Source organism: Mustelus asterias, chromosome 9 (assembly GCF_964213995.1).
Source record: "Mustelus asterias chromosome 9, sMusAst1.hap1.1, whole genome shotgun sequence".
NCBI lineage: Eukaryota > Metazoa > Chordata > Chondrichthyes > Carcharhiniformes > Triakidae > Mustelus > Mustelus asterias.
In genome coordinates, this window is record NC_135809.1 from 92,293,469 (window position 1) to 92,316,196 (window position 22,728).

The 22,728-nt window shown below is 46.4% G+C and overlaps 1 protein-coding gene across 1 annotated transcript in view; it reads right to left on the minus strand.

Moving 5' to 3' along the window:
- The window catches only part of LOC144498830 (myeloperoxidase-like), a 90,999-nt gene that overhangs the window by 20,650 nt on the left and 47,621 nt on the right, over positions 1 to 22,728 (minus strand). Inside the window, exons 5-11 of the mRNA XM_078220563.1 lie at positions 21,725 to 21,860; positions 20,587 to 20,716; positions 20,081 to 20,287; positions 19,637 to 19,991; positions 15,735 to 15,895; positions 5,643 to 5,901; positions 3,837 to 4,007 (exon numbers count right to left, since the gene is read on the minus strand). Of these exons, the coding sequence (XP_078076689.1) occupies positions 3,837 to 4,007; positions 5,643 to 5,901; positions 15,735 to 15,895; positions 19,637 to 19,991; positions 20,081 to 20,287; positions 20,587 to 20,716; positions 21,725 to 21,860 (1,419 nt within the window). The remainder of the gene's footprint in view (positions 1 to 3,836; positions 4,008 to 5,642; positions 5,902 to 15,734; positions 15,896 to 19,636; positions 19,992 to 20,080; positions 20,288 to 20,586; positions 20,717 to 21,724; positions 21,861 to 22,728) is intronic.

Sequence of the window (22,728 nt, forward strand, 5' to 3'; positions counted from 1 at the left end):
GAGTTGACGTCTATCTATTGTGATGATGCACTAGTGCACATGCCATCCCATCGAGTCCAACACATTCAACCCTTGCTTGCTCCAAAAACCAACTCAAATCCAAATGAATCTAATTCACGGTCCCCACAAGAGACACACTAGATCGAAACTGCCGACAACAAGCATTACACCTCATCTTGGGCTTGATCTTGCGTTTGATCTTAGCCACTAAGTGAACGTATTGGGGTAGTTTCAGATATTATAGATGTATTAACCATTTGTGTGTGGAATAGCTTGGGGGATCAATGTGTTTAGCAACTCTATTTAATTAGCCTTGTGCAGGGAAAGATGATGAGTTGTGAGAAATCATCACAGGAGCAACTTGAGTTATATCTCAAAATACATCTTTAAAACGATCAGCCATTTCTTATAACACCAGCTCAAATTTAACATGTTTAATGATAATACAGGTGTTTGTCAAATGTATATTTGAATGTCCCACATGAATTATAAAGATTGTAATGCTCCCATTCTTTAGTACATCAGTGTCTCTCCCAAAGTCCAGGTTTCTAGTATTTAAGTCATCGTGCAATTTGACTGTAAAAAAGTTAATATAATCTTTTAAAGATTGTTTTAAAATTTATTTCTCTATTCAGTGAGCGTGAGGAATGGGTGCTGCCGGTTAATCAGAAATGTCAGTTCCACGTTTTAAGCCAACAGAAAGCTCCTGGTTGATCTTGCAGTGCTGCAGGTGTTGAGGTCTGGCGAGAGGGCAGTGTGCAGGAATCTAATGAGTAGCGCTGAGGGGACACAGTACTTCAGAATAGTGCAAGGCTGAGACCGGAGTGAAGGCAGATAACAACCTGTGAGGAAATCATTTTTGTTAATTAATTGGATTGGGCCGGGGGTGGGGGGGGGGGGGGTGGTGGAGGGCACGCTCCAGGCTAGAAGTTCACTTAGGATAGCAATCACCCTTGCATTGGCCCTGCACACTGCGGGTAAAGGGTGGTTCTACTAAACTAAACTACTACCATGTACTAGGCATCAAGTGGGCTTCTGATGGCACCTTAATCTATTACTAAGTACCACTTGATATCTTTCTTATGGTTAAGAGTTTGAGTTCTGGAACGTGGGGCTTACGCATTGTGGACTCCAAGAAAGATGTGCAAGTTAGGTGGATTGGCCATGCTAAATTGCCCCTTAGTGTCCCAAGATGTGTAGATTAGATGGGATTAGCCATAGTAAATGTATGGGATTACAGGGATAGTGCAGGGTAAAGGGCGTGGTTAAAATAATCTGTCCGATTGTCAGTACTGACTCAATGGGCCAAATGCACTGTAAGGATTCTATGAAGGAATCTCGGACACTCTGATTATGCATTTCACATTATGCATTATGCTGTGACACACCCAAGCTATTTAAATTTGCAGACTGTAGGACCTTAGACAACAAAATCCAGTAAATTGGTGCAAATTCCTGTGATGACCGGGTGAGAAGGGGTGACAGGTTCTCCTCTACTCAACCACCTCACGACAAAGATTTAAGTTTCTTTCTCACGTGGTTATTCCTTTTCTAAAATATTAAGCTGCGAGCCATAAGGAACTAGTCAAAAAGGTTTACTTGAGACAGAGGGCAAATGTATTAACCACTAAACCTAAGAAAAATAATAAAAATGCGATGTCAAGCGTTTGATCCTCATTTGGGCCAACATACATGTATGCACGCATATACATTCAACATGGGTGACACATTCCAAAAGAGAGAGAGGGAGAGAATTCGTAGCACTCAGCTTGTTTTCTCTGCTGAAGAATTTTTTGACACCACCTGTGTCACTTGCAATCTCTTTCAAGTGGCTGGGCAGCCTTACTTCACCCATTGTGTATTTTCAAGAGGTTTTGGGTGGGTCTGTCTGTGGCAGCCACTGTTTCAATATCCAGTCCAACAGACACGCTGGTTAGGTGTACTGGCCATGCTAAATTCTCCCTCAGTGTACCCAAACAGAGTGCGGCGACTAGGGGATTTTCACAGTAACTTCATTGCAGTGTTAATGTAAGCCTACTTGTGACACTAATAAATAAACTTTTAGACTTTAAACTCAGTACTTTGCATTTTATAATATCTATTCCTTACACAGTTACAAGTTTCCATGTGTCTGAATTGTAGGAAACGCCTCTCGCTTCACACTCCCCTGAAGGTGATTTATTTATTTCTTGCCTTCACCTTGGAATATGGCCTTGTATTTTTGAGCAGTTTGCTCTGTCTGAGCTCAGATTGTAAAATTTACAGTCAGTTGAATGTTGAATAATCATATTTTCGAAAAATAAAGAGTCATAGCCTCATGACAGTGGCCCAAGTGACCCTTGACCTCACCTGGCCTGAACCACCCAACCCAAACCACCTGGTCCAAAAACCAGCCAAGATCTGAAATCTGGCATTGACTCTGTCCTGAGGTTGCTAGTTTTGAGACATTGACCAGAATTTTACTGTTCTGTCCGCCATGGGAATCAGAGCGGGTGAGGGACGGACAATGGAAAGGTCAGTTGACCTCATGTGGCATTTTACAGTTTCGGGACGAGCAAGGCCATAAAACCCCACCCACTATCTGTAGTAGCATTAACTACACATTCATCCCAGATGTAAGCACCGATCAACTTAAAGACGGTGCAGCCAGAAACTTGAATTTCCAACTTATACCTTGGTTGCCCATATTTAAATAGGCCGTGATATTAGTTTTGGATATTTAGGATTATACAGCCCAACACCTAATCGATATACCAACGTAAACTGGAATACTGGACAGGGATTGATGTTACTATGCAATGCCATTGAAGAGTGATTTATTTGTTTGTTCACAGGATGTGGGCAACACTGGCCAGGCCTACGTTTGTGGCCCATCCCTAATTGTCCTTGAGAATGTGGTGGTGAGCCATCCTCCTGAGCCAATGCAGTCCATGTGGTGCAGGTGCACCCACAGTGCCCTTTAGTGAGGAAATTTCAGGATTTTGGCCCAGCGACAGTGAAGGAACAGCAATATAGTTCCAAACTAGGATGGTGTATGGCTTGCAAACATAGAAAATAAGAGTAGAAGTAGTCCATTCAGTCCCTCGGGCCTTCTCTACCATCTGTTAAAATTATGGCCCTCTGTTGGTGTTTCTAATTCCACATTCCCATCTATCCTGATGACCTTTGATTTCCTTGCATAACAAGAATTTGTCTATCTCTGCCTTGAAAATAGTCAATGACTCTGCCTCCACCACCTTCTGAGGCAGAGAAAAACATTCTCCTCATCCCTGCCCTAAAATGGTGATCCTTAATTGTACAACAGTACCCACTAGTTCTTGACTCACCCACAAGTGGAAACATCCTTTCTACATCCACCTTGTCAAGACCACTTAGAATCTAATGTCAAGCTCTTTTAAACTCCAGTGGAAACAAGCCCAGCTTGACCAACCTATCCCCATCATACAAGCTGCTCATTCCAGATATCAATCTAGTAAACCTCCTTGGAGGGGAACTTGGAGTTGGTGGTGTTCCCATGTAGCTACTGCCCTTGACCTTCTGGCTGGTAAAGGTTGTGCATTTGGAAGGTGATGTTGAAGGAGCCTTGGTGAATTGCTGCAGTGCATCTTGTAGATGGTACACACTGCTGTCGATGGTAGAGGAAGTGAATGTTTAAGGTGGTAGGTTGGGTGCCAATCAAGCGGGCTGCTTTGTCCTGGATGGTGTCAAGCTTCTTGAGTGTTTTTGGAGCTGCACCCATCTAGGCAAGTGGAGAGTACTTCATCACACTCATGACTTGTGCTTTGTAGATGGTGGACAGGCTTTGGGGAGTGATGTTTGTGTGTGTCAATACTCACTCGGTAGCCCATGATCCCTCCCTCGCTGGAGGTTTAGTGCTGCCAGGTCCAATGCTAAAGATTTATTAGGCTGAAACAACTTTTCCGTTAGCTCTTCTGGCATCATCTGTGTTTGTGTTTGCAGCTTGGCAGGGTTCAGTATAATTCCTCGGACAAGAGGGTCAATTCCTCCTGCAATACAACACAATGCCATGGGTTAGAGTGTAGAATAACATGCCTGATACTGAAACAGAGAGATCTTTTTCACTTTACAAATGGGCAGAAACCAGGCACTAACAGGGAGGTCCCCATTTTAAACAACACCAGATTCAGACAAGGTTCTATTCTGATCAGGCAGATCTTAGCTGTATTCAGTGTCATAATTGGTTTCAGTACCTTGGGGTCACCCAAAGAAAGGTCCAAAATATGTATTGGAAAATGCCATGCCTGGCTGTTGGCATGTTTTCACCTGTGGGCCACCTTTGTTCCAGGCAGAATGAGGGGTTGATGGCTACCCACCCAGAAGCAGCATGTAATCAGTTAGGTCAATTAAAAGGTCTATTAAAATCACTCAGCAGAAGCTGACGTGAATCCCCTTCCTCAGAGACTGAAATAGGGCCATGGGTTGGTGACCATCCCTCAGCGACAGACTTGGGGAGAGGGGTTCAGTGCTCTATTCTGTACAACTCTGGCCATTTTTAATTTAAGATTTTTTTTACCTTCTCTTGAGAAGGTGTCTCCATTGTGAGGTATCCTCCCTTCTTCTTACATGCATGGGGATTTCCCAACTCGGGCTTAATCAGGGAGCAGAGTTATGGGCAACATGGTGGCACAGCGGTTAGCACTGCTGCCTCACAGAGCCAGGGACCCAGGTTCAATTCTGGCTTCGGGTGACTGTCTGTGTGGAGTTTGCACATTCTCCCCATGTCTGCATGGGTTTCCTCTGGTTGCTCTGGTTTCCTCCAAAGATGTGCGGGTTAGGTGGGTTGGCCATGCTGAAGTGTCTTAGTGTCAGGGGGAGTAGCAGGGCAAGTATGAGGGGATAGGGCCTTGGTAGGATTGTTATCGGTGCAGGCTCGATGGGCCAAATGGCCTCTTTTTACACTGTAGTGATTCTGTGACCGGTGCTGCTATTCTCTCCTGTCTAAGTGTCTGCGTGTGCACCATACTGGCTTTGGCCTGCGTGTGTGCAGCAGCACAGTGCACACATGCAATCACCAAAGATGCTCAGGCAGTGGCAAGAGGAGAGCTTGAACCTGTCTCTCCAGCCATTGCCCAAAGGTTTCCGGGACAAACTGTGTCCCAGGAAGCCCATGCCCGGGACAGGAGATGGGAAACCAAATTCCGGGACAATCCTGGGAAGTCTGAGATGGTTGGCTACCCTGGGCTGCTGGAGTGTTGTCATTGATGGAGCTGCAGCCTCCCATCTACTCTTAGTTCTTAATCAAACAGCAAGTACGCTTCCTGCGGGTCCACTCAGTGGTCATTCCAACAGACATCGTGTTAGGCCGCTGAGGCTGGTGAGACACGACGTCAGGATCTGGAATATCACCTGATGTCAGGGTCCCAATCCCAAGACAAACTCCAGCCCTTGTGGATGAGAAGATATTGCTGCTGGCCAGCTGACACTCACTGTTCAGATGTATAGATAAAGGTTGATAGTTTGAATAAAGAGTTACAAAGCTGGCAGTGCCAATGGAAGCAAATAACAGGAAGAGTTGGGTATGATAAAAGCTAACATTAACGAATTTTGCTTTGTGTATTGGCTCAATGCTGGATGAACTTGTAATGTTGCACATGATGAAATAGTCAACTTTCTCTTCTTACCTTCTTCCAAAATTCTCCAGGTGGAGAAGAATGACTTGTGCAGAGGGATGCTTGGGTAGGCAGGGTTCTCACTGTAATTTTCATTTAGTCGGAACACTATTGGATGAATGGTCACGTGACCAAAACGGAATGCAGCAGTGGCAAATACATTAGAAACCCGAGGGTCAACTGTTTCATCATAGCCCCTGTAGGGAGGCAGGTACTGCTTTGTCACATCTGGCCCAAGGATTTTAGGTACATAATCCTTCCAGTTTATAATCTGTATGGAGAGGAAAGGAAGCTTAGTTACATCGCCTTCTCCTTAGGCCATTTACTGGCACTAAACTTAAAAGCTTAACACAAAATGACTTCTCGACAGCTTTAATCTAGGCCTGAATTTTAGTTGCCATCGCTCTTTCTCTGCACGAATCCATACCCTCTTTAATAATCACCTGGATCTTTACTTCTCGACCTTTAGTTACACTATCCTAGATCTCTGTCTTGCAGTCTTGACCGTGCTATGTTGGCATGATTTGGCGATGTCGGCGTTGGACTGGGGTGGGCACAGTAAGAAGTCCAACAGGTTTATTTGGAATCACAAGCTTTCAGAGCGCTGTTCCTTCAGTCACTCACTCACCTGATAAAGGAGCAGCGCTCTGAAAGCTCGTGATACCAAATAAACCTGTTGGACTCTAACCTGGTGTTGTGAGACTTCTTGCTATGTTGGCGTTGATTTAGGACTATAATGGTTTTTACCTGGACACACATTTGGCGCATCCCAGCTTGCATTTACTTAAATCTGTATTTGCATTGATTTGCTGTTCCAGTTGCAGTAACCTAGACTGTAGTAACCTACTACATTGGTGTAAATCTCCACTGGCAGAGATGTAGGCTTTGCCATTGCCCCATCTCTCTCTTTGCACTGAGCACATGTGGCACTGATCTAGACTCAGATTTCTGTTTGCAGCTGTCATGGGTCTATCGACTCAATATTAAATGTCATATTTTTGAAAAATAAGGAATATGCATGTGTATGTTTTAACCTGAATTAAAAGAGTAATCAGAAATGAATGCAAACTAAAGCATACACATTAGGGTGGGATTTTCTGCTCGCACCTGCCCTGAGACTGGAAATTCCCACCCGAGGTCAATAGACCTTTAAATGGTCCGTCAAGTATTCTGTCTTGCCCATGACGATTCGCGCAGCAGGCGAGACTGGAACAACAAAGCTGTCTCAGTGGGGAGGCTGAGTATGAGGATGTGTGCTCATCAATGTCTGTGCAGCTCTTCACACCATTGGTGAATACAGGAAGCCAATGAATTCTATTGCAGTTAGCACTGACATGACACAAAGAACACGGCATTTTTACTTGTTATCATTGCCTCCTTCTTTCACAATGACTTTGGCCTTCTGAAAACGAAGTCTAGTTGGAACGAGTGAAACCATCTTTATAGCTGGATTGACAAACTACACTCTGAAGCAGAGTCCAAACAGACTTGAAGTGTTAATTCTGTTTTCTCTGCCTAAATGCTGCCAGGCCTGCTGAGTTTTCCCAGCATTCTCTGTTCTGTGATAAACTACACGATGGACTACTGAAGAAACAAAATATAATTCCAGATTTCATTTCCGTCTGAATCCTTTCTACTTTAACCAGGGATGATTGCTCCTGTTTTCAGTAGCCTGGAGTTCAATGGATAAGGCATGGGCATGACTACGGGATGACAGGGTAAGACTGAATAATCATGTGTGGTTTCTGTAACACAGTACATATTTGATATAGTTAATGATGTGCAATAGGTTGTCTAATGAACAAACCTGAGTTACATTTGTTGAAATTAATTCTGATCCTGTAAACTAGCCTGGTCTGCATGCTAGATTCTCTATTAAATTTCTTTTCATTTGTCAAAATGAACATCTTTTACTTGATCTAAATGTGACATTTTACGCACCTTTTCCACCTCCTCCCTCTTCACATTGTTGAAGTAAAGACTCATTACCTTGCTTCCTACTCTAACGCATTAGTCACACATTTTGGTTCCATAGCTTCAGCGCTATGGGTGCTATTTTGGCTCCAAAATGGCTGGCACGGCCCATGTCACACACCACATGGGCTTTAGGAGCATGTGCTAATCTTATATCAATGTGACGTTGATTTGATGCCAGCACTGCTGCTTTTGAACTTATAGCTCCAGTAAATGCCCTCGCTTAAACATACACAGCATACATACATGTGCTGGTCCTCACCTGTTGGGGGAGGGGCAGGGGACTAAAACCTTCAGAACAGCCAGATAGCAACACAATGATCACGAAATTAAAAAAAAAACTTCCTTCATAAAGAAAGCAGAGAACACTCGAGCACTGTCACACTGAGTGACAATGAAGGGAAGAGCTCCAATGCTGCAGCTGCCTGAGTCAGAGTCAAAATTGACTGCACAGTGTGCATCTGAAACTGAGCTTAATACAGTGGCAGATCTGTATCCCTGGGCAGATGTGCAGACAGAGGAAATGTGAAAGGGGGAGAAAAAAAGACCAATCCTCGGTTAGAATATAAGGATGATAAAATTGAGTGTAAAGCGTGTGCAAATATTATTGCTTATCACTTTTCACATCCAAGGGATTGAGACTTTTGAATGAATGACGTTTTGCACCAAGTGACAGACAGTGGATCTAGCCAAAGTGCATGTTTAAAACCTTTCCAAAAAATAATTGGAGAACACAAACTGCTGAAAGCTCGCATCACTGCGCAACTGAAAGGCAGAGGAAGACACTTCGGGAAAAGTTAGTGACAACCTGAAGGGCTTGTGCAGGTTTCTGCTTACTGCCTGACTCAAAACAACAGACTTCAGCCTGACCACTTTGCCTTGCCGGAACCTCGGAGTGCAAATGGTGTTTAAACAGGAAAAGGACTTCATTCCTGCTACGGTGCTGCAGAAACTATTGACCACATAGCTACCCAGATCAGGAAGAAAATTTGCCAGCACATCAAAACGATCAAGGGTTAACAAAGAACAAAGAACAAAGAACAATACAGCACAGGAACAGGCCCTTCGGCCCTCCAAGCCCGCGCCGCTCCCCGGTCCAGGAATGAATCCTGAATCCAGGATCCCTGCCCAATTTTCCAGCCTATCTACATCCTAATATCCTATCCACCGAGCTGTCCCTCAGAATGCATAACATTTGCATTCTTATTGATGAATCTACAAGCTTCAGTAATAGAACCACTCTAGGAGTTAGCTTGAAATATGAAAGAGATCACAAGGACGATTCATGTTTTTAGATCTGACTGATCTTCAGGATCAAAAAGCTGAGAAGATAGTTAAGTATCTTCTTGTCACGAAACAAGGTTGTGATGACTCTAACCTGAAGCAACATCTTGTAGCGTTTGCCAGTGATGGTGCGAGTGTTGCGCTGGGCACCAAATTGGGTGTGGTTTACAGGCTTATGGAGCAATACCCAGTTTTATTACTTGGCATTGCCTGAACCATAGATTAGAACTTGCAGTGGGCAATTTGGTGACAAGAAATTAGTGGAATGGACAATTTCCATTCCTTTATGGACAAATTACACTCTGGGGGGAATTTTACCATGTTGAGTCTAAGTGCCGGATCTGGGCGTCAAATAGATGCGCGCCTGGAATCCTCTTTGCAGCGCGCCCATAAGCGTTTTGCCGGCTCCGGCCCGATCCGCGCTGTGGCCGGGGCTTAGCGCTGGCGGACCGATCGGAGAATTGAACTGCGCATGCACAGTTAGAAAAAAATCTGACAGCGCACCCGGGCGCGAAAACAAAAAGCAGACAGCGGAGACAGTGGCTCTCTGATGGTCATCCTCTGGTCGGGGGGGCGGGGAGGGGGTGCGACTGATCATCCCCTTGGGGGTGGGTGGGAGGGGAGGGGGTGTGACCGAGCATCCCCTGGGGCGGGGGGGCTGGGCGGGAGGAGAGGGTGTGTGACGTCTCATCCTCTGGTCGGGGGGATTCCGCTGCCTGTCTGCGGCCGATCCCTCCTGGCACCGTCACTGGTACACTATCAGCCACAGCCATCTCTCCTGCTCTCTCGCACTTGCAGGGAAGAGTAATCTGTGGTGGTGCCAGGAGGGATCGGCCACAGACAGGCAGCGGAGCCCCCCCGACCAGTGGATGAGACGTCACCACCCTTCCCCCCCCCCGCCAGAGGATGAGACGTCACCACCCTCCCCCCCCCCCCGGCCAGAGGATGAGGCGTCACCCCCCCCCCCCCCCCCTGCCAGAGGATGAGACGTCACCCCACCCCCAAGGGATGATCGGTCACACCCCCTCTCCTCCTCCCACCTCCCCCTCCCACCCCAACCAGAGGATGACCTGGGTCAGGGAGCCGTTGCAGTCTCTGACCCCGCTCTTCGAAGGCTGCAGTGGCGACTTCAGACTTTATTTTGCAGGTTGGTAACAGCGCGGACGCGGATCGGGCCAGAAGACGGTAAAGTGGGATTTGGTGGTAGAGTTGGGCGCGCGGTTCATTAAGTTGATGTAAATGCATGCAAATGCATTTAAATCGTCGGGCCGCCCGATTTGGGCGCGTGCCGGACCTGCGCCCGAATCGGGTGTCGGTAAAGCCGCGATCTGCTCGGATTCAGGTGCAGATCGCGGTATAGGCCCGACGCCCAACTTTACCGCGATTTCGCGCCCGTTTTGGTAAAATCAGGCCCTCTGTGTGTAACAGATCAACTCTCAATCAGAGGCAACTGTCAGAAAGTACTGCTGAATTCGAACAATTCTCAAAACAGGCTGCATTATTAGCAGCATATGGGTAGCAAGTTCATTTCCACCAGTATTGGCTGCATGATGTAACTATGAGGCATCATGAATTCATTTTGAACTGGCAATGAAAGATGAAACAAGGTCTGCACCTGACAGGAAAGCAGATGAGGGTTTGGCAAAGAGACTGTCCTTGAAAGTTTCTCTTAGACTTAGCTCTGATGTATGACATATTACATGAACTTGGCATGCTCGCAGTGTTTGCAGGGGTGCACTACAATGATCATGCAGACCATAAAATATAGGAGCAGAAGTAGGCTATTCGGCCCATCAGGTCTGCTTTACCATTCACTAATATCATGAATGATCTGACATGATATTCCTCAACTCCACTTTCCCACCTTATCCCCATAACCCTTGATTCCTTTAAAAATCTGTCTATTTCAGCTTTGAACATACTCAATGCCCCAGTCTTTACAGCCCACTGCAGTAAAGAATTCCACAGATTCACTCATCTCTGACGGAAGAAATTCCACCTCATTTCAGTCTCAAAATGGTGACACTTTGCTCTGAGATTGTACCCTCTGGTCCTAGACTCTCCCACAAGGGGAAGCAATCTCTCAGCATCTACCCTGTCAAGCCCCTTGAGATTCATTTTCTTATGATCGTGGTAAAGTTGGACGTCGGGCCTTTAACGCGATCTGCACCCGAATCAGAGCAGATCGCGGCTTTACTGACACCCGTTTCGGGCGCGGGTCCGGCCCGCGCCCGAATCGGGCGGCCTGACGATTTAAATGCATTTATGTCTCAATAAGGCCTCCCCTCATTTTTCTAAACTCCAGTGAGTAGAGGCTCAACCTGCTGAACCTCTCCTCATAAGAAAATTCCTCTATGCTCGGGATCAACCTAGTTAACATGTGGGATGGGGCAGGGGCACCCATAGGCGCATGGTCTTGGGGGGGGCTCAGGCTGGGCCAGGAGTTCTCATGACGGGTGTCACTGCTGGGTTGAGGATGTGTGGTGAGTATTCTCCTTGCCTGCTGGAAGACCCCAGAAAGGCTCCAGAGGTTGAGGTCAAATCCCACAAATGTGCCCTCCACCCTGCCACCTCTCAGCTGGCACCTGGCAGCTGTTGCCCCAATGAAGGGAGCTTGACAGGTGTTAACACAGCTCTGAACACTGTGTCCAACTCAGTGGTGCTGCCTACAATGGCCATCCGTTGCATGAAAGTTAGGAGGGCGCCTCCCTACTGTCTATCTGACCTGGACAGACACATGGGACCCCGCACGGTGCGGGACAGAGTTCTCGGGCGATCTGTGGGGATTGTTATCACCCAGTGGGTTGTGGGGGTCTGGAAAGCACTGTATGGGTCAGCAGTGAGGCAGTTCACCTCGCGACTATTCCTAAGCGCTCGGCTGAGCACTGGGAGAACCAAGGTACCCCTGCTTCTGAATTTGTCAGTCTGATGAAACCTATCAATATAAACTAACTGTTTTAACAGCTACCTTAGTGTTTCATAAGAAAATGAATTGCATTTATTATCCAGTTTCTATCACTATGCTTATTGTACAAGCTAAATGTGGTCACAGCTGAGTGCAGTAATAGTGAGCTGGATGCATTGTTTCCTCAAGCCTTTTGTTGCAGGAATAAGGCACCAGTATAATCACCTCGTATGTACTGTATCTCAAATGCAATCATCACACAAGCTAAACTTTATCATTCATGCCAACAGCCAGTTTGAGTCAAAAGGGAACTGCTGAGAATATTGATGCTTAATGAGTTTTTAACAACAAAGAAATGGTAACTTTGCAAATAAATATGGAATCTGGTTGACCGGCAGACTTCTTCATTATGTGGCTTCACATCCTCATTTACAACATTCACTCCTATTTTCCTTTTCATTCATAGGATGTGGGCGTTGTTGGCAAGGCCAGCATTTAATAACCATACCTAACTGTCCTTGAGGTGATAGTGTTGAGCTATTAGGGAGGGAGTTCCAAGGTTTGACCCAATGACAATGACAGAATGACTATGTAGTTCCAAGTCAGGATGCTGCCTTGGAAGAGACCTTTTAAGTGGTGGTGTTCCCATGCGTCTACTGTCCCTGTACTTCGAGGTGGTAGAGGTCATGGGTTTGGAAGGTACTGTGAAATAAGCCTTCGCGCGTTCCTGTATTGCATATGTGGATGGGACACACTGCTGTTACTGTACACAGGTGGTGGTGTGAATCGATGTTTAAAGTGGTGGATTGTGCCAAGCCTCTTATGTTGCTGAAGTTGCACTCATCCAGGCAAGTGGAGAACATTCCATCGCAAGCCTGACCTGTGCCTTGTAGATGAATAAATCAAAGAGATGTGAAAATAAACTTTGGATAGTGTGGCCCCTTTCATGGGTCATCTTTCACAGGCCACGTGACCGGACTAACAATGGAGCACGAGTGTGCAAACGTGGGCATCTTGAGGCTGGAAGCTTCAGTAGGAGTCAGGGCGATGTCGGGAGTAGTTGCACTGTATTGTTGTGCTGTTAAACCCTTAGTTGTACTTAGTTCTTCTCAGTCAATAAATCTTTTAGTTTGTTACTTGCCAAAAGGGTGGCACAGTGGTTAGCATTGCTGCCTCACAGCCCCAGGGACCCGGGTTCGATTCCTGGCTTGGGTCACTGTCTGTGTGGAGTTTGCACATTCTCCCCGTGTCTGCGTGGGTTTCCTCCAGATGCTCCAGTTTCCTCCCACGGTCCAAAGGTGTGCGGGTTAGGTGGATTGGCTGTGGTAAATTGCCCCTTAGTGTCAGGGGGACTAGCTAGGGTAAATGAGGCTGTGTGGAGTTGTGGTCGAATCAGACTTGGGCTGAATGGCCTTCTTCTGCACTGTAGGATTCTATGAAATCAAGTTGCTTTGAGTTACTACAGGCAGATTTTGAGTGAAGCATTTCGCAATACGTCATAGGAGAGCAAGTCTGTGCAAAGGTGTGTGTCAGAGTTCTTAGCTCCTTTTATAACGCTGCACTTGAAAAGCAAATATTTCTGGAAACTCTTTTGCTTTTTTGTGGTATGTTGCAATCATTGCCTGTGTGGCTTTTTGGTTTTGAATATTTCTTGGTTAACTGTGAAGAAGTCCATCCCTTATGGTTTTTAGGTGAGAATTCTCAGTGAAATCTTAGTTTAAGGGGCAGAGGCCAAGAGTTTCTCAGGAACTGCTCCTGTCATAGCTTCACTGGACATATGGCGGAAGCCCCATCCAGGCTCACCGAAAGACTGTGACTTTTCTCCTCCATCTTAAGCCTTTTAAAAAAAAAATCCTATACATGTATTGCCTCAATGTAGAAACCAACCCCTGCCTCTCCCACCCCTGCTTCCCCCACAACCTCTGCGCCCCCTCCCACCCCGGACCATCTATCTCTTGTTCTGCAATCGAGTTGCCCTGATTGCTGGCCTCCCTCCTGCCCCCATCAATCGCAGTGCAGAGTGGCAGCGGGGCTCCCCCACCCCCACCAATCGCTCCTAGGCCATGCCCCCCACAGGCCTCGCTCCCTTGACCCTGCCCCATGCCTGGTGGGCAGTGCCAAGGTGCCGCCTGGGCATTGGCACTTTGCCCCATGGGCCATTGCCAGGGGGCACAAGCTGGCAATGTCAGGGTGCCCTGCCGCTCATCCCCCTTGGGGGATTGCCCCCACTTCACTCTGGTGGGGTGGGAAAGCCTTCAGTCCCGGGCCTGCTAATTACATTAAAATTAGATTTGAATAAAGATATAAATGACATACCTTGCCTTCCCGCCAGTTTCCAGTGTGGATCTGATGGCACCAGAAATCCGGCGCAGGGAGATGCGCGCACGGCGGGAACGCAAGCGTGAATCCCACACACGCCTGGCCACAAGATTCCCCCACCGTGCTGTGCTGGACAATTGGCGAAGAGGGGTGAGAGAATCGCCCCCTGTATATCTGATAAAAAGCCAAATGGACTCGAAATATCAACTTTGTTTTCCCTCCCTACCGATGCTGTCAGACCTATTGAGTTTTTCCAGCATCCATTTTTCTTGTCACAGGAAGGAGCCACTCTCTCTCTTACAATGTATATTCCTCATCACAAAACCACAGAGTGTTGGCAATTGTGCTTCTGTGCAAGATGTCATGATGGGTGTTAAGTAAATGGAATTGATATTATTTCGTATCAGGTAACTTTATACAATTTTTATAAATTGATAGATGTAATTCTATTCATTAGCACAGAAACTGTGGTTAGTCAATTGGAAAGCACAATTATTACGCAGTCTGTCACGATCATTACTTACATATATAAAGGGCGCGGTCTTACCGACTCAACTTGCCGGTTGATCAGCACGGTGAGCTGGGAAGATAGCATGTGAGACTAAAAATCCGATTTGGGCCCGGCATGAATAGAATTGCTATCTTCCTGGCCCTCTTTTGCTGGCGGGAATGGCTTCTGGGCACAAAGCCTATTGGCACAGATTTGCCTACATCACAATGTAATTACCCAGTTTAACATGGCTGCTTCCACCCTCCCAGATGCTTCCCCCTTTGCTGGCGTGGCATCATGCTAGTGAGAATTACTACTGAAGTCCCTGGGTTGTCGAGGACATATCCGGGCAGTGCCCATTGGGCAGTATCGACCTGGCACCCTGGCAATTCCCGGTTGGGCACTCTAAGTGTGCCGGGGCAGTGCCATGGGTGTGGGGCCTGAGTGGGGGTGGGGCTATAACGGAGGGGGGCATATGCACAATGACGGGGTCTTATGCAAGTGAGGGGGGGTGTGCAGGGGTGGGCCACAGAGGGGTCATGAGGGGAGGGGAGGGGCATGGGGACTTGGGAGGGGTCCTGATGCCCTAATGCCAGTGACCCATGTTGGTGGAGGGGTAGCAATGCCGCCGATGATGGTTGGGGGAGGGGGTATGTCCGATGTCCGTGGGGTGGGAGAGTGGGGGGGGAGATCTGGGAGGAGGTCTCCTGGTGCACTAGTAGATGAGGACACCCTACGCAATGGCGCCTGAGGTGCTCTGCAACCGGCTCCCCTAGCATACCCCCCTCCCCTCCCCCCAGCTCCCCCGCCGGTGCAAAGCCCCCATCTGTCAGAAAAACTGACAGAGTGCTGGAAACTCACCCAAAAGACAGGCATGGAGGACTCCTATTTTCACACTGTTAAGACATGGGAAAATTCCACCCATTATATTTGTCACTGGAGAAAGAGTCTTCATTGAGACACCTCTCAGGCATCTCTTATAGTCTAGCTAAAGAACAGCTTAGACACACGCATTGAAGAAAGTCATAGAGCCCCAATCTCAAACAGAACTGGTGCTACAAGTATCTGAGTAAAGAAATCTTTTGAAATGTAAAGGGGTCCCTATCTTGTTGATATCAATCCTCTTCCTCACCTGCTGGTAGGCTCCCAGGATTTTCCGTGCTTCCTGGTACAGGATTTCTCCACTCCAGTGTGGATTCAGCTGGTGCAGTTCTGAGACTATTCGATTGTGCTCCCGTAGGAAGATTGTGTGTAGTGTCAGAATCCCTAAGTGTTCGTTTGCTCGTGAATCCCCTGGATAGCAAAATCAAACAAAAAATTACATGGCGTTTATGTCTTGCTGAGCAATGTCTATTCTGTTGCTGTAAAATGTGAAGTGCTTGCCGCAGAATCTGGCCTTAAAGGTCGCCAAAATCTTCTCGGAGCCTTGTTTTCCCTGCTCCGGCTCTGGGGTGCTGACAGTCGGCACTTTAAATGGAAAGGGTTTGATTCCTCAGCACTAATATTCACAACCTTAAAAGTCTAAAGCATTTTTTATAGATATAAACTCTTTGGGGCTTTTTTTCAGATCTCGGCTAACTCTGTGCTGTTATCTCTCGATGTGGAGATGCCGGCGTTGGACTGGGGTAAGCACAGTAAGAAGTCTCACAACACCAGGTTAAAGTCCAACAGGTTTATTTGGTAGCAAATACCATAAGCTTTCAGAGCTTGCTGCTCCTTCGTCTGACGAAGCTCCGAAAGCTTATGGTATTTGCTACCAAATAAACCTGTTGGACTTTAACCTGGTGTTGTGAGACTTCTTACTGTTATCTCTCCACAGTGGGCTGTAAGTTGGAGTTGTTAAATTTACAAAGAACTAGTTCCACCTCCAGTAGTTCAGGCCTGACCTGTTGGAGCTGCTGGTCTCTTCCATTGAGCCATGCCCCATGTAATGGTGTAGTGTTGTTTGCTGCTTGCTCTGCACCTTCCTCCTTTTGAATGCTAATCTTCTCTTTGTGTTTCAGGAAGGTATTGGGGTATGGGAGCACTCTGGTATATTGGACCTTCTTAACCTCTGAGCCTAGACAGTAAGGCTTGAATTTTCTCACGGAGATGGCGGCTCTCGGTCTCTGCGAAAATGGAGGCCCAGCTCTGAACTTTCAGGCACTTTTTCAGCAGACGAGTTCACACAGCTGGGAATTCTTCCGACTCTGCGCGCCCAATGCAAGTGTGAAAATTTAAGCCTAAAGTGTTGGCAGAACTTTCACTGTGAATTTTCACTGGGAATCACAGCCAAATGCAATCCATGAACTCCCAGAGGAGATCACTGTTCAAGCACAGGACTGATTTTTGTTTCCTCGTTGCTTTTAGACCCTGACGTTGATTACAGCACCCCAACAGACAACGTAAATCTGATTAGACAACTTGGCACAAACTGGGAAATAAGCTAGAGCATTCTGAGCTTTAAGGCTCACTTTTACTCATTGCTATCAGCTACTAGTCTATTAGGTTAAATAGCTATTTACTGGACTGATGGGCTGCTGGTTTAAATGAAGAAACCTTTTTTTAATTTTTATTTATTATTGTCACAAGTAGGCTTACATTAACGCAGCAATGAAGTTACTGTGAACATCCCCGAGTCGCCACACTCCGGCGCCTGTTCGGATACACTGAGGGGAATTTAGCATGGCCAATGCACCTAACCAGCATGTCTTTCGGACTATGGGAGGAAACTGGAGCATCCGAAGGAAACCCACGCAGATATGGGGAGAACATGCAGACTCTGCACAAGCAGGGACCCAAGCTAGGAATCAAACCCGGCTCCCTGGCGCTGTGAGGCAGCAGTACCAAACACTGTGCCAGAAAGTTGGAAGTGTTCAATTGCAAAATAAAGTGTGCACAAAAGTAATGACAGAATAGAAAGTCAGAGTGTAAGATAACCTACAACAAGTGCAGCTTGAAGGACAATATTAGGTGAAATAATTAGTTACTGGGAGCCTATCGCCAGTGAGGAGGGTCACAGTATTATGAGCAAGGAGTGCTCTACAGTGTGGAAGTCTGCTGTTTATTCAGGAGACATTGGAAATGGTTGAGAAGAACGCTGCTTGACTGTCAAAACCATTGGGAAGTAAATGGTAACCAACATAAATTCTATATTGGAATTAGAAGGCTATGATCAGTACTCCTGTGATCAGGAGATAGTATTCTAGCATTAGTTTAATCCTATAGCTATCAATCAAAATCTTATCCTTGGGACTAGCCCTCAAACTAGCCGCTACAGCCAGAACACCAATTTGATGCAATGGCAGTGCTACCCAGGTAAGAGTTAAAGGAAGGAAAGAAAGTGAAGCTGCAGCTTTGGTTGTATGAAAATTAGGCAAAAAAACTGCCAGAGGTTAACAGACACATTATCATTCAACAACCATAACATGGCACACATTTAAATATATTCGCAAAGTGAAGGCACCAAGTCAGCACTGTATTCAGAATGAGGAATTGTCACTATGAGGAACTATACTATGTGGAATTCATTACCACAGGAAGTAGTTGATGCCAGAACATTGAATGTATTTAAGAAATGGCTGGAATAGCACTCGGGGTGAATGGGATCAACGGTTACGGGGAAAAAGCAGGATTAGGCTATTGAGTTGGATGATCAGCCATGATCGTAATGAACGATGGAGCAGGCTCGAAGGGCCAAATGGCTTCCTCCTGTTCCTATTTTCTATGTTTCTATACATGACACTCTGCAAACACATGGAAAGACAATACTGTTGAGGGATGAGATATCTATGAAACATTGGACTGAAAGAACAAGGGACAAAAACCGATAGGAATATGGAGGGTGGCATAAAACAAAGTTCTCGAACCGAAAGGGATGAGACAGAAGAGCCCCTTTTGGTTAATGATCAAGAAAGGACTTTGAAAGAAGGTCATGTAGTTCACAAGGAAGATGAATAGTTACACTGCAGAATGCAGATGGGCAAAGAGTGGTTCCTTAGAGGTATCTTTTTAAGGACCTTTTAAGAAGATTGGCATGAGACAGCAGAAAGAAACCATTTTGGAAAGAACATAGAGAGTTGTTGGGAATTCAGGAATTAAGGATGGGAATAGGGCAAAAAATCACAAAGACATTTCTGTAGAAATTACTGGACATTATATTTTATGGTCACAGGAGGCTTTACTGCCCTGTTTATACACATTCGTATCGAATCTCTGCTTAATAATACCTCTATTTTCTTTCTGAAATAAACATTGAATCATTTGTATGATCAGTGCTGGAGACTCGAGATCTCTCGATTCCAGAATATTGCTGCTGTATGAATCATGGAATCCCTACAGTGCAGAAGGAGGCCATTCGGCCCATCAAACCTGCACTGACAACAATCCCACCCAGGACCTATCCCTGTAACCTCACACATTTACCCTGCTAATCCCCCTGACACTAAGGAACAATTTAGCATGGGCATTCCATCTAACCCGCACAGCTTTGGACTGTGGGGTGGCACAGTGGTTAGCATTGCTGCCTCATAGCGCCAGGGACCCGGGTTTAATTCCAGCCTCCGGCCACTGTCTGTGTGGAGTTCTCCCCGTTTTTGCATGGGTTTCCTCCAGGTGCTCTGGCTTCCTCCCATGGCCCAAAAATGTGAGGGTCAATTTGATTGGCCATGCTAAATTGCCCCTTAGTGTCAGGGGGATTAGCAGGGTAAATAAGTGGGGTTACGGGGATAGGGCCTGGGTGGGATTGTTGTTGGTGCGGGCTTGATGGGCTGAATGGCCTCCTCCTGCACTGTAGGGATTCTATGGAAACCGGAAACACTGGGAGAATGTGCAAACTCCACAAAGTCAGTCACCCATGGCCAGAAGCAAACCGGGTCTCTGGAGCTATGAGGCAGCAGTGCTAACCACTGTGCCACCTTGCTGCTTTTCTTCTTTCCCTCCTCTCTGTATTACTAAATATATTCCAAAAACAATGACCTATCTCTGTTCTTAATCCCTTTCCCTTTCACATTACAATGATAAATTTGATGTACTCATGCCTTGTGGTGGACTTACCTGCCAGAAAACATGGAATGTCCGATTTGTTTGCGGTGAGGTTTCTAGTCAGTGCACAAGGGTTTTGAAGTTTCTTGCTCGCGAAAGGTAGGTAGGCTCGGCCGTTGTCAGTGTACTCCTGGTTAATGGCCAGATAGCCGAGGTCATTAGTTAGGTTCCTCAGTTTCCGTGCTAGGGAATCTGTGCTCCCATAAACCAAGCTGGCATCCACAAAGGAAGTGATGCTGTTCATTTGTTCCCTGGGATGGAGATTCCCAGTGAAGGTGACAGATGTGCCGCTGCCACATGCTGGGGCCGAGCGGAAGAAGGGCATGCACATTTTGCTCTCATGTGCACGGGGGTCACCATCAGGGATCTACAACACATTCAGGTTTAATCAGACAATGAACAAGAGTTAAAACATTTGCATCGAGTATACATTGGTGATGCAGGACAGATACTCGCCTGGATTGGGAAGCAGGGATTTTCGTTTCGACATGATGATGAACAGTCACTGCTGTTGATGAAGGAAGAGGAACTGGCAGTTTGTGGTGTCAGGTCCATATCGTGGTCAATCCACTGCCCCCATTCCACCAAAATATGGGCGTAGCTGCTGTCCAGTGAAATGTTCTCATTGCGGGTGTGCAGGATTGCAGTTGACACTTTCCTAACCTGGAAATAACCAATACAATCATAGAATCATAGAATTATACGGTACAGAAGAGGCTCTTCGGCCCATCAAGTCTACACCGACACGTGAGAAACACCTGAACCCCCACCTAATCCCATTTACCAGCACTTGGCCCATAGCCATGAATGTTATGGTGTGCCAAGTGCTCATCCAGGTAGTTTTTAAAGGATGTGAGGCAATCTGCCTCTACCACACTCCCAGGCAGCACATTCCAGACCTTTCCATTACAGCACAATCATCTCTACCCATCCACCTCACTTCAGCATGCCCCACTACATACCGGTGGTAAGGGGAACCCATTATGTTCCTTGCTTGCGAACCATCCTTTCGGAAATAAGAAGCCATCATCATAATCTGGGATTAGCCATCGAACATATGGGTTGTTAGATGCGCCCCACCGGGCATACTGTCTAGAGTCATAGAGAATACGACAAATGGTCATTTTAATTGCGGTGAGCAGATATTTGAAGAATGGTAACAGGTTAGAGAAAATGGTAATGCCGTCTCCAACAATCTCTGGGGACAAGCTGCATTTGCAAGGTAAATGGGAACATATCTATTAATGCAGGCATACTTCTACTTATTAACCAGCGAATTACAAGAGGTATTGTGAAATCTCAAAATGTGGAAGCCATGGGATCACACTAACGGCATCGTAGCCCGAACCGAGGCAGATGAATTGGTTATGTTTCTCACTGACATTTGTGGCGCCTCTCCGTCTACAAATTAACTGCCAAGTTTGCCTAAAAATAACCTCAAAAGTTATTCGTTAACTCGACATCTCGAAAACAAGGAAGTCATGATAAAAATGGAATTTAAAAATAAAATTTTTCACAGCAACCGTATAATTAAAGAAATTGGCAGGGTCATTGAAAGAGCCCCGAAGATGACAGGGTATTGATGGAAAATGCTCAGGGCTGAATGTTGTCCAGGACACTGAAAGAACTCCTTCCTCTTTGCGGAAAAGGATCTATGTGAGTTTTTTTTAATGTTGACAGTGAATCTCACTTTAATACCTCAATCAGAAGGTGAAACCTTTGTCAATACTTTGTTTCCTCAGTCCAGGGCTGCGGATAACAGACAAGATTTACCTAAAGTCCTTCTTTGGAATCAAGATTATTGATAACATTCTTTCTTAAAATAAAGTGGGAGGAATCCGTGCTTCCTGCTGCGTTCACCAGATAGTTGCTTTCCCCCTTGTGAGATTCCTCACCTCCTTCCAGGCTCTAAGAAGCTAAGTTTGGTGTCATTCAGTGATATCTCTTCGTTTCTCATCACCTTTTCAAACCTACCCGTGTCCTGAGTTCATCAACTTAACAAAGAAACTGTCAATTGTGCCATCTGACTGAGGAGCTATCCTGGCAGCGGAGAAGTCTGACAACACCATTGACATCATTGTTCTTCCTGCTGGTACATACCTGTTATTGCAGATACTGGTGATGTTCCGATACTTGTTCAGTAGGCAGGAATTGGAGCAAGTTACTGGTCGCAGCTGAGTGGAGCAACCTGTCGCCTTAGCCAATGCCTGAAGGTCGAGTGTGCTGAGCAGCAGATCTGAGGAACAAATATAGAAACATAGAAATTAGGAGCAGAAGTGGGCAATTCAGCCCATTTGAGCCTGCTCTGCCATTCAATCAGATCAGGGCTCATCTCGCCCTGGTCTCAAATCCACTTCCCTACCTGTTCTCCATTTTTAAATCAGAAATATATCCATCTCCTAATTGAAACCATTAAACGATTCAGACTCCACCGCGCTATGGGGCAGTAGTCCCACAAATTCATCATCCTCTGCGGGAAATAATTCCTCCTCATCTCAGTTTTAAATCTATCACCTCGGAATCTTTCCCTGTGACCTCTTGTTCTAGAAAGCAACAAAGCACCATCTGGATCAGAGGCTGTACGATCATTCCTCAGGTGTGGATGGTGTTGGGAAGTTTGGTGAAGATTTTCCACTATTAAAGGGATCGGAGCTGAGCTCCATCCCGGCCCTCAACTAATATCCACACGTGTATTTTCTAGCAGGTTCAGGAGGTGGAATCCTGGCTGCTTTTTCCCTATTTTTGGAGACACGGAGATCCAAATGTTGCATTTCAACCGCAACTCCAGTTTAGATCAGGTAACCCGATCAGGTAACCCGAGAGAGAGAGAGAGACAGTCTGTAAGGTTATCCATCCAAGGTTCCTCATTCCCTCCCAGTAATCCGTGTCCCCATGAGTCTGGAGGCTGGCAACCTAACAGCATCTCCAGTGCCATGCGTCACCTCAATGGGCTGCTGGGCATTGACACATCCTGGCCCTGGCGGGCAACGATGGCATACGGGTGTCTGCGAGGAGGTCCCCAACATGAGTGCAGCCACCTGGACGTCTGGTACAGTAGCTTCCAGGAATGGCTAGTAGTTCAGACAGACGGTGGAGATGCATCC